General features: G+C 40.7%; 1 protein-coding gene across 3 annotated transcripts in view; it reads left to right on the plus strand.

Moving 5' to 3' along the window:
- Nucleotides 1–12,404, plus strand: part of PROM1 (prominin 1) — a 63,879-nt gene that overhangs the window by 15,861 nt on the left and 35,614 nt on the right. For 2 of the 3 annotated variants that reach the window (XM_053941523.1, XM_053941522.1), the window contains exons 3-4: nucleotides 8,744–8,802; nucleotides 11,685–11,711. In XM_053941523.1, the coding sequence (XP_053797498.1) occupies nucleotides 8,744–8,802; nucleotides 11,685–11,711 (86 nt within the window). The remainder of the gene's footprint in view (nucleotides 1–8,743; nucleotides 8,803–11,684; nucleotides 11,712–12,404) is intronic. The other variant, XM_053941524.1, reaches the window with a different exon arrangement.

Below are 12,404 nucleotides of genomic sequence, written 5' to 3' on the forward strand. Positions count from 1 at the left end.
CAAGAACAGAACTTTCTTTGTAGCAAGGAACAACTAGAAAGCCCCTGCAAAGGTTATTTTCAAAGGAGAAATCTTTCATTCCATGCATCCTGTAACAGTTAATATTGTGGCTATTTCTTTTTTCTTCAAATCTGTTCCTTGGCCAGGCTCTTTAACATTGTCTGTGCATGTCAATGGAAAGCAGAATGTGCCTAAAGAGAAAATGTGACTGTGCTGAAGAGTAACTCAAGTTTATAACCTCAAGTTTGGGGCAGCTGTGTGGTGTGAGGATTTCCTGTGGAAGACTGAAAGTACCCATTCGGTCCTCCTAACGAATAACTTCCATTTTTGGGAAATGGGGAACTTTTTTTTGTGTGTGAACTAAGTTCATAGACTTACTTTTATCTGATCCACTGCTGTATAATTTATTTCTTCAGTGGACCAATGTTATTTTCTGTTAGGAAGAGTGTGTAAAGGGAGTCTCCTTAATTTCACATTCCAGTTACCTTGGAAGCTGTTGCTACTGTGCAGTTCCTTGTCTTCAGCAGTTCCACCATGCAGTTCTACCTGTGCTATGGCTAAAGCTCTCCCTGTTAGGCCATTTCTAAGGTTTCAACCCCGCTCATAGCTTTTCATCTCCACATTACCTACTTCATATTGCATCTCTGCTCCCTGCTGTCTCTCACATTGCCCCACACTGCATTCAGTATAATCTAAGGTGCACTTCTAGATGGTCTGGTAGCTTGTCCTTTCTGTTATGAATAAAGCAGCGTATGCTTTACAAATCTGCCAAGACCTTAAACATGTATTTATTGTGTTTTAGCTTGTGTCATATTGTGTGTTTTTTAATTTTGTGACAGCCAAAGTGCTGTAGGATAACAATATGCAATTAAATAATGTGGAGTCAAAGAATGGGAATGGACAGTGATAATGTTGATGAGAGGAAGCTGCATGCTGAAGGTGGAAGAGGGTGACAAGACAGATTGCCATAGCAGATGAGAGGTTAAAATACTTAAACAATTGAGTATGTATTTGTTGGATATACAACAAACAAGTTTTTCTGGGCATTGTGTAATAACAGGTTCTAGGGCTTTATTTTGCACATTAGTGGTGAAGTACAGCAGCAAAGCTCCTTTCTTACTTTCCTTTTTCTCTTGTCCAAAAGGCATGGTGACTTTTTGCTCATTATTTCTTTCATGCACCTGAATAGGTGGTTGAACAGACAATTTCCGTTCACCACCTTTGAATGGAAATGAATGATGTTGTGTTGTGGGCTACTGAAGCAAAGGAAGATCTGTGTTTGTTTCAGGATTTGTGCTCAGAAGGAAGAGGATCAGAATTGCCTCTTGAGAAGAGCAAGAGGGTGGAAGCTGAATCAACTTGATGTTTCCAGTAACTCAATGGAAAGAAAAAAAGTCAATTGTATAGAGAGAGACTTTGCCTAAAAAGAGGGAGGATAAATTATCTAAGGAGGCTGGGGCTTTTTTCTTAGTTCTCTTCCAAGGACAAGAGCTATGTCCCAGGTCTGTCTGAGGAAAATGTTTTGAAGAGGGGAGTGAAGCTTTTCAATCTGAAATTGGAAAGGAATAGTCTAGACTATATGAGTGAATGCCTGGATTAGATTCCTTATCTAGGAAAAGCACCAAAGTGATCTCTTATTATGTGGGAATTGCGAAGTTCTCCTTGTCTATGGGACTTCCCACTTGTCCTACAGAGTGAGTTTTCTTCCTGCTATGCACAGAGAGGACAGAGCACAATGGGGTGAGCAGAGTGAGTGTGTCAGGGCCCTCCCTCTCTGCAGTCACCAATTGTGCATGATGGATTCTTCACAGCCATCAGCATTTCTGAGCTCTTACCTTGCTCTGCAGTGGAACCAGAAGGAAGTGATGCTGTGGGATTAGGGACAGCAAGTCTGAGCAGATCCTTCATGGGGGCAGGAACAGTAAAGGCGACCAAAGGTAACCTTGGGTTACCTTAAAAAGGAGACGTCTTCAGTGAGAGCCAAATCTGACCATGGTAGAGGCTATGGCTTCAGGCTTTGGGGAAACAACCAAAGCCCCATTCAAGTCAAAGCAAGTATTTTAAAATGTCAGTAAACTGAACTTGCTGTAAAACTTGCTTTAAGATACCTAGAACGTTTTTGTCTTTGATAAGTCTGAAAGGCTTTCCTGGTTTTCTTGGCTTTGCAGGAGATACTCATTAGTGTGACTCATAATTAGGAAAGAAACCCCAAGTTTGAAGTTTGACATTAACATTTTAATTTGTTAATGTCAGACTAATTGACCTATATTCAGAGAGGTTATGAACTGTTCAATGTGTATGTAGTCCATTGACTCTATCTATTAAAGATGGACAGGAATGGACTGAAATACTGTTTTATACATGAGAATGAGATAGCAATAAAGTAGTTACTAATTGATCATTTGCATTATCTATGTAATTCTCCCCTGTTGTGTGGAAAAAATGTTCTTTTAGTGCAATATGAATGATTCAGTCATAGTTCTTATTGGCTTGTTTGAAGACCTTTCAGAATAGAAGCCTAATATATTATATTATGTATAATTCCCTAATATATTATATTTATGCATAAAAAGACATTAATTTCTGACATAATTTGAATAATGCTGGAATTGCACTACAGCTGAACTGGCTCAGTGGAATTTTTGAGTGAAGTGAAACCATAGCATTCCCAAAGGTTTTACTCCAGCTATTTTCCTGTCACCTAGATTTGAAAAGCTTCCTTAGCAGAAGAATTTGTAATTAATTTATGTTGATACTTAATTGCCAGACAGCGTATTTTTAAATCTCTATTATTTTTTCTATCCCTTTCTGTAGAGCAGTTCTAAGAAGCACACTTAGTGATAACCTCATTTTCCTGCCAGAGTAATGAGATATTGGGTCTATATATACAGTACTCTTGCAATGCAGGAGTTAGTGATTATGTTTTCTTAACTGGATATCCTCAGAGGTACTTAAAATTTCTTCACAAATTGCATTGGTAAATTAAGAGTTCATCTGGCTAGTTAGATTTACTAGGGCAGATGGCATTTTGCATGTGTGATGAGAGCAGGAAGGATTCAGCAAAGCAATAATGTAATTAGCTGTGTAAATGAGCCTCACAAGGTAAATCTCTTTAACCCCAATGATAAAATGTGTTTTGTGACAAAGCTGTGGATTACTGGTCCTTTGAAACAATGTGTGCAGCTAGTCAAGCCAAGATTTCAGAAGTAATCCAGTTAATTTGAAAACAAATGATGCCACTTTTTATCACACCTTCCTAACACTTTTATGTTTGAAACAGAAATAGGCCTCAAGATGTTAGTTTGCTGTAATAGAAGAGAGAGTTGTGCGGAGTTACCTGAATTCAGTTGTAAGTAAAAGCTAATTTGAATGCTAGAGATGAGATGTTCTAGCTAGGGAGGAAAGATGCTTCATAAAAGCAGACCAAAATCCCAGGCTGAATAAAATGTAAGCTGAGCTGTCTTTTCACTGTGCTACAATGAGCTGTGTGGCCATATGTAGCTCCTGTTTACACAGTACCTGGCACAGGATGTTCCCCCATTTTCCCCTTAAGCTCTGCAGTAGTACCTGTGATCATCATCAGTGTGCAGTAAAATGTGTAGCATCACAATGGTTTGGGTTGCAAGAGACCTTTAAAGATCGTGTGAGCAGGGAGGATTTGGTGCTGAGAATTCACCAAGGCCTATTTGTGCCTACAGGTATGTGAGTAACTGCAGGTAATCTCACATTCAGTTCTAGCCAAAAATATTTTTATGGGGATGTAACTTCCACTTTTCATTTGAAATTAATCAAATGGGGATATGTCGGATATGTCTAACCATGTTGATATTGAAAGCTATTGAAATAATAAATTCATGGTAAAGACTAATCAATCACTGTATGCTGCCTGGTTAGAAAGACACCCTGGAGCATCATTTTACTTCTGAAAAATCATTGCAAAATAATCTAAGTAGTGAATCTTTATTCCGCAGGGCAGTCTCACATTCTGTAAGATTAAGGGGAAAAAATGGGCTGTGTAGCAGCCCTTGAGTTGTGCATGAAACCTGTACTGTTCTTACTATTAAATTTATTCAAACCATGTGGGAACCTTTTGTACCAATTTTCAGGCTTTCTTGTTTATTAAACCTAAAGATGTTTTACTTTCTGATGAATAAGCTTTCGAGTATCTAAATTTCAAAAAAAAGGTACAAAGTGCTGTTTTCTGCTTAAGTTTGTTATAGTGTATTCAGGTTGACTTCTGTCATTTTTTTTTTTCCTCACAGGCTATAAATTACAGGAGCAGTATAAATAAAACTGTGAATCAGGAACACTCTGAGCAATTTAGGCATATCACAAGAAATCAGAACAAGTTTTGGGTTGTTTTGGTTTGATTTTTTTAAGTATTGTCTCCTCTACTTAGAGACACTGAAAACCTGACTGGATATGGCCCTGGGTAACCTGTGGGGGGTCACTCTGGCCTGAGCTGGGAGCTTGGACTGGATGATCTTTAGGGGTCCTTTCTGTTCTCAACTATTCTGTTTCTCTTGAGTAGTTACTTTCATATGCATAATGTGTGCCAACAAAGGTCCATAAATCTGTGTGGGTGTGTCTGTGGGGTTTGTTTATACAAGTATGTAAAACTTAATGTAACATGTTTGAGGGTTGGGTTTTTTTTCAATGTTTAGCTTACTATGGGGACAGTCACTCGACTAGGAGAACGGGTAAATGCCTTCAATTTTTATTTAACAGGAAAAGCTAATATTTTTAAGATTTTCTTGTACCAACTCTCAATAGTAGGAAATGTATCAAATGACATTTTTGTCAATAATAAAATCTTGCTTTCTTTCATGCTTCCTGGCAGTGTTTTCACTACGGCACTAAATAATTTATAATGGAAAGTCATTATGATTGCAGGATAACTTTGGAATAGTTCACGCTGGAGGGGACCTTCAGACATAATCAAATTTTACAAAGCAAGATGAACCCCGAAGTTAAGAGCAGCCTGATAATCAGAGCAGTTGCTGGGGGCTCTTCTGGTTACCTTCAGAGCAGTATCAAGGAGAGTGATGCCACAGAATCTTGGGCAGTTGGCTCCTGCATCTGATCACCTCCACACAGTCTGTGCTGCTTCAGGGACAGAGGATCACAAAAGCTTTTCTTTTTTATTCCTTCCTATCGCATTCTAATTGAAGCTGGTCGGTTTCGCATAATTGGCTGTGACACAGTGCTATATAGTTGAATCAATATGTTAACAAGAGAGTTGTTTTGCCCCTTTTCCTGTATGCTGAAAGCCATCTACCTGTAAAAAAAAATATTGCATTTATTATTTCATGCAGCCATATTTCTTAAATTTATTTTACGTGGCATAGAAATCAGCAGGAAGAAAGAAACATTACCACTGCTGGAGAAGAAGAAATTGTCTAACAACCAGTGTGAATTACATCTTTAGGGTTTGTGCAGTTTTGCCTCACTTAGGTTTGTATCTCTGTCTTTGTTTGAAAAGACAGGAGTCTGTGAAGGAAGGCAAGGGCCTCCTGTGAAATGGAAAAGGTAAACCCCCTCCCTCCAAATTATTACATTTTCAAAATAAAAAGGCTCTCAGGCAAAGATATGGGAATGGGAATAACAGTTCTTTACTAGGAAAAAAACTAAATATAAAAAAAATGTAATTAGTACAAACAAAACTACTGATAGAGTCAGAAACCTGACACCCTGAGGAGTCAGGGTGTGATAGTCCAGTTAAATGATGACTGCTCCCCCTGGAATGGCAGATGAAATGCTGCTGAAGCGATGGTCCAGTAGAAGCGTGTAGTTTTCTCTGAAGGTCTGGTGATAGAGTAGATGGACCTGGTCTTCCTCTGGGAATCCAGTGAAGAGGCTGAGTTGCTGTCTCAAGAAATGCTGATTTTATGCAGGTAGGGATGCTTGGCTCCTCCCTCTGGGTGGAGCATCTCACAATGGGATGATGTAACTTTCTCAGTCATGCAGTGAGCCATTCAATGGCCCATTAACAGAAGACACCTCCCTGGAGGGAGACATTGTTCTTGGAAAAGATAAGAAAACTGCCCAACAGATGGCAAATAGAATATATGCTTATCTTACAAGCCAGGACAATCTCCTTGTTACTGAAACTTTCAGAGAAGCACAGGTGCTGCCTGGGATGGTCTCCATGCAGGGAGGACTCTGCTGGTGCCAGTGTGAGAGATGTTTCAGAGTTGCAGCAGTGATCAGTTGTGTGTTGCCCATGCAGTGGTGTGTGCCTTTTCTTTCAGCAGTCTTATGACTCCCAAGATGCAAAGTGTGAAAGGAGTTGCAGGCATCATAACTCTTTTGTGCTTCCCAGGTGCTTATTCCATGTATGTTTTCGTTTAATTTCTCTTATTGTGGGATTCAGCCTTATCTTGTACTTTATGTATGGTCTTTCCAAAATGAGATTGCCTCAGAATAGAGTCCTTGCTTACGTACCACCAGCACTCTGAGTGTTTTTGAATTGACTCCCTATGCAAGGAATGATTTGTGGCTTGGCACTTCACTGATGCATTAACAGATTTTTATTTTTTAATTGGTAGTCTTGCTGGCTGCAGCTCCCTTGCAGGGACTACCTGCCTTAAACCAGGAGTTGGTGCTTTGCTGTTGTGTGTTTTCTTTCCTTGGACGGTTTTCTGTGAGGAAGTCTTCAGCATCTCTTCAATCAGTCAAGTCCATGTTCCGACTGCAATGTGTTGAGGAGGGAGAGCTATGGACACTGCTTGCTTAGGGATTTGTTTTCCTGAGCCACGTGTGGGGTGAGAGAGGAGTGAGATCACAACCCCTGTGAACTCCCTGAACATACTTTACAAGTGCTACAATAAATTCTGAGAGGCCTTGTGTTTTTGGGAGGTGAACAGTCAGTTTTACACCTTCAGGTCCTTTATGGATCCCCAGGTTAGGTAACTTACTGGAGATTTTTGTCTTCCAACTGGAGGTTGTTTATTAACTATGTTAATTTGCACATGGGGAGACAAAAAACAAGGCAGTAGTAGGATGAAGTCCAGCTCTGTATGAATATAGGGTGTAGAGTTCTTTCTTGAGCTGTTTGAGGTGTAGTGTTTGCCTTCCTGATGTGCTTCCTCCTCAGAGACCAGAAGTTTGGTGCGGCGTGGGTTTTTCCTCTCCCCGGCTGCACGCGGCTCTTGGGAGCCCGGCTGTGGCGTAGCTTCCACGTGCTGCCGGGGTTTGCTGCCGCGGGTTCCCGGACACGGCTCCGTGTCTCGGGCGCGTGGGCCGGCCAGTCTCTGTTACCGTGCGCTAGGGACCCGGCAAAGAGGAAGGAATTTGTCCATTTACTCCGTGCTTGGCAGGAACGGTTTATTGGTCACGTGGCGCGGTTCGATGGAAAGACACCACCGCTCCCGGCACTCGCATGGGAGAAAATGGCGCCTGACTGCCGGCGGGATAGGGCTTTATGGAGGGGCGGGGCGAGAGGATCCACGGCCTGCCGCCCAATAGGGGCGGCTGCCGTGGCGGTGACGCCAGCAACAGCGACCAACCAGAGAACCCCGCAGGGGCGGGCACCGAGCCAGAGCGGGCTGAGCGGGACCGTGTGGCTCGGGGCGGCCAGCACGGGGTTTCCCGGGGCCGGATGGCAGGGTGGTTACAGGAGCGGAACAGGGGGAAGATCCAGCAGCGGGCAACATGGGGCCAGAAACCGCGGGGGGAAACAACGCGGGGGAAACGCGGGATTACAGAACTTGACTTATTTTAACATAAATTAAAAACCCTAATCTAAACCCAAACTCCGGGATGCAACAGTTTGGTGAGTTATTTTTCCTGAACATCCAAACACTGTTGCCTTTACACTGCGTAGCATGGAGCATGCCCAGGGCCACTGCTTCTCTGAGGCAGAGGGTCTGCAGAGCTGGTGGTGCCCCTCTTCTTTGAGTCCAGGGTGTCACAGAAGTGACCGGGAACCACAGTTCCCAACTTAGTTTCCATAGGGCTGTCAAAACCTTGATAATGGTAGGCCGGTGAGGTCCCAAAAAGGGAATCCATTTGTTGCAGCTGCCAGGGTTTACTGAAGGTGGCACTAGTTGTGTTAAATGCCTACCTTTTTTTTGTGTTGCTGTATTTTTTTTTATTGTGAGTAAGTTAGAGTGAGTGTTGGATCAATGCACAGTAAATAGAAACATGTTAGGCTTTCTGATTTGTTTTGTTCGTGTTAGATACTCCCTGTTGATCCAGAGATGAAAAAAGAAAATACAAATAAAAAGTGGGAAAAGGATTTGGATAATGTTGGCAAGATAGGGATCTTCTTTGTACCCTTCAGTCAGGAAATCATAATTTGCATGCTTGTTTTGCACATTATGTATCTAATGCTGTGTATATCATATGCTGTATGTATATTTATGCATGTATGTACTTGGCATAAACATGAAGCAAAACTGATGCCCAAAACATTGTCCAAGTAATTGATACATATGTGATGAACTTTTAATGATTTTATGGTACAGAGGAAGACCTCGGACAAACCTTCACTGCGTTTCAGTAGCAACTGATTAATAGATAGACAACCTGGCTATATTCCTGTGAGCTCATAAAACACACAGTTGATTAGAAATGTTGTTACTAGACAGATTTATGGGGACACTTACATGCTTGCCTGTGCTGTTGATTGCTATTCCTAATTTCATTTTGCCAGCCTACGAGTAGAATTCGTATTACTTATCTTTCCTCGGCTTTTGTAAATTATGTTGTTTAAAACTGTGGAATTCTTGCTTATTTTCAGATCTCATCAGAAAACTAGCACAGCAGCAGTTTGGAAATACACAGGGCGATTATCAAAAGGTAAATTGTCTATGTGTATCTGCATAAAATAATGAAAATTATGACTTTGAAATTCAGGTTTTTTTCTAAACCAGGAGTTAGTATTTTAAAACTATATTAACAGAATACAAATATGGGGTTTTTTTAAATAATAAGTATTATGTTTTCCTGAAAAATGTGAGACCATTTATAAAGAAAATTCCACAAGCCACTGTAAAGAAACTACTCATAGTTAAGGATGACTTACAAATTCCTGCTGTAATGGGATTGTTGCACAAAGATTGATGGCTCTTTGTATTGAAAAATACAGTTTTTATTTCAAAAACCTTAGGGAGAACCATTACTGCTTAGCTCTCATGTAAGCTTCATCTGTTGTTTTCAAAAAACTGAAGTTGTATTATAAATATACTGTTTATATATTGGCAAGAAGATGGAATGGAATGTGCATCTGAGTTTTGGGCTGTTCTGGAGCAGTGTTCCACTTCTGAATCAGGAGTTGAGTTTCTGCAGTAGGAATTGAACTGTGCCCAGGCAATGGACAAGTTACTTCATATGAGCGACTTACTTCTGGTGCCCAGAGTACGGTGTGTGCCCGTCAGGAGGATGGGTGTGGTGCTTGCACACAGACACTGAGCTATTGCTGTGACCAGGATGGCTTATGGGTGCTTCTGTGTCTTCCCAACAGCAAGCCTGTTTCTCCAGTAGTTTGATAAGCTCTGCATGACATCCTGGTGTGTGGTTTTGTTGTTATGCTGCCTGAAGTGACTCTTGCCAATCCTACCTGCTTGGTGGGACTCTTCTATAAGAGTGGTGCATCACAGACTGTTCCTGCAACCCAGGGAAGAATAAGGGTAGGGCTTGGATGGGAGAGTCTCGGGACAAAACTGTTAGACCGTAGGCGGTATCCCTGACCACAGGCAGAGTGTTTAGTAACTAGTAAGTCATGAGTAAGTAATGAGAAACCTGTGACTAGTCCTGTGTAGGGGATGTGATTATAGAGTGGCAGTTAAAATATTAGGTGTGCTTAAGAAGCAGGATATAAGATACAGGGCATTCATCATCCAAATTCTGATCTGAATACAGTGCAAAACCTTGAAACAAATTTGGAAAAGGAAAATATATCAGGACAAGTAAGAGTGTGCTTCAGAAGACAGAAGCATCTGTGAGAATCAACTGTGAAGCAGCCAGCATTGCTGTAGATGTGTCCCTGGAAGAATTTCCAATGGAGATAGGGGATGTGCGAATGTTGCTGAAGGGTGTGAATAAGTAGTTAGAAATGTTTGCCTGTGATTCTGATCACTCAAATTCAGGGAGAATGAATTCAGACTAGGATGAGTTCAGGAAGTGTCCATTAGGGTGATCTGGGAAACCTGTGGATCTTCAGACGAAACTGGAAGAGTTTGCTTAGCTTAGGAAAAGAGTTGATAAGGGATGTGGTTACTCTTTAGAAATATATATGGAGAGGAAGCACGAGGAAGAAGGTTCTGCTTCTTGGGCAAAATACAATGCTAGCACTGAAGAATGGGGACTGAAATGGATGTGTGAGAAGAAGACTTGCTCACCAAGAACTGAGAAAAGCCCTTCAGTAGCAGGAACAGGAAATCTGCTTCTCCTATTTATCCTGTTAAATTTCTGCTGTCATTCCTTTGTATCATTTTTTAAACCTATTTATAGAATGTGTTAGTGACCCAGGAGGCCTTTCCCACTTCTGTGCTGTGTGTTCTAGTGCTCCCAGTTGGACTCTAACCATGAACATCTCCCCATGCCCTGCCAGGGGCAGCAGTCTGCCAGGTCAGCCCAGCAGCTGAGCCGTGCCTGCTCAGGGGAGCCAGCTCGCTGCTGCTGATATTGCTTTGCTTCTGCTGGGAGGCTGCATGCTTGAGATGTTCAAAATTATACTTGGTACCAGATTAATAAGGGAGGGGAAGCATTAGTCATCTTTCCATTGATACAGGAGAAAATATGATTTTGAACATTTTAAGTAGTACTGTACAGTAGAGGTTTCAAAAGGACGCGTGTGATGTTGATAAAAAAACTGCTAAAACTTGAACATTTCTGATTCTCACACATCAGACTTTGGGCTGAGGGGTCTTGCCATCTCTAGCTTGTCTGTTTTTCTTCCAGTTAGGAGAAAGGGGAAAGCACTATTAGCTGTGAATTTGGCAAGCAGAGATGAAGGGGAAAATAAATGAATTTTCCATTGTGGAAACAGAGGGGAAATTGGGTTCTTCTGAAATTCTGTCATTGAATATTTAGTTTTCAGTATTTTTCTAGTTCCAGATTAGAAAATAGGTAAGCACTGTTAAATAGATTTCTTCAGTCTTTCTTGAATGCCTTTTCTTTTTTTCTTTTGAATAATTTAAATTGAACCGCTACATGGTTAATTAAAAGTGAGAGTAAATTTTGTGTGTAATGTGTTAAGATCCCAAAACTGCTACTGGAGCTACTAAAATAAAATAAGCACTGAGAAGAAAAAGTTAGTCAAGAATATCATATCAGTTATGAGAGGTGGAATTCATGAAGAAATCACCAAACCGCAAAATAATGCAATCTCTGGCCTTCTGTGAGATAAATTAGGAATTATATGAAATAGATGCTCAGTGTGGAAGTAACTGGTCTCTCATTGTTTGAATGAAAGTATTTGTTGGACAAATCCTAGATTCCTTTCATTCACCAAGGAAACCAGAAAATAGCTGCTATGCATTTTCTTGTAAATATTTTCCCATAATTATTTAATGGTGCTTCTGTGCATTATTTTACTTTAGTGGTTTGTTTGTTATTGTTTCTGTGTTGTTAACTGTTATGATCTAGTCATGGTAATTTATTCATTATTCATGGGATTTATTTTTTGTGCATGCTGCCTGTGTATTATACACATTCTCCATTTGTTTTGACTTCCACAGCCAGAAAATGTTGTCCTGACTCTTCAGGTAATGTCTTATGGTAGATAATAGATAGTTTTGAAAAGAAACTAACTATGTCTGCACTGCTGCTGTTAAAAAATCCATAACCATTTTTAATGTTACTTTAAATACTGTTTTTCCATTCTAACCTTTTTTAAAATAACATGCTGTCATTTCATTTTTGAAGTGTTCAGCTACATAGAAAAGAAAACAGTGATTCTTTTGCAAAATCCAGCCAAATTCTTCTTTAAAGCATGCAGTTTATAGTTCTTCAGAAGGAAGCACAGGTTTTAACAAGCATTTAATAATAATTAAAAGAGTAGTTTTCATCCTAGAATTGGTAATTAGGGCAGAAATTTGCAACTCTGCTAATGGTGGTAGTTGCTGTATTTGGCTTAGTCGGTAATTAGGGATTGTGAGGAGGGGCATCAGCAGAGCTGGAACTAGAGCATGATTGATATGTTGTGAGAAATTGTAACTTATTTTACTGGACAGTTACACAGCCTCAATTTCATCCTTTTGCTGCCAAGTTGCCCTTGTGCTGGTGGATCTGTAAAACAGCAAAGGACTCAAAGTACTAGTGTGAGAATTAGTTCTCCTAAGATTGGGAAAGGAAAGGAAAAGACAGATTTATCAGGGAAGAAGGACTCCTGGGGCGTTCCCACACTGTGCTGTCTCTGTGCACATACACCTCCCTGGCCTGCTTTCAGCTGGGTTGTG

The sequence above is a fragment of the Vidua chalybeata genome, chromosome 4 (assembly GCF_026979565.1).
Source record: "Vidua chalybeata isolate OUT-0048 chromosome 4, bVidCha1 merged haplotype, whole genome shotgun sequence".
Classification (NCBI taxonomy): domain Eukaryota; kingdom Metazoa; phylum Chordata; class Aves; order Passeriformes; family Viduidae; genus Vidua; species Vidua chalybeata.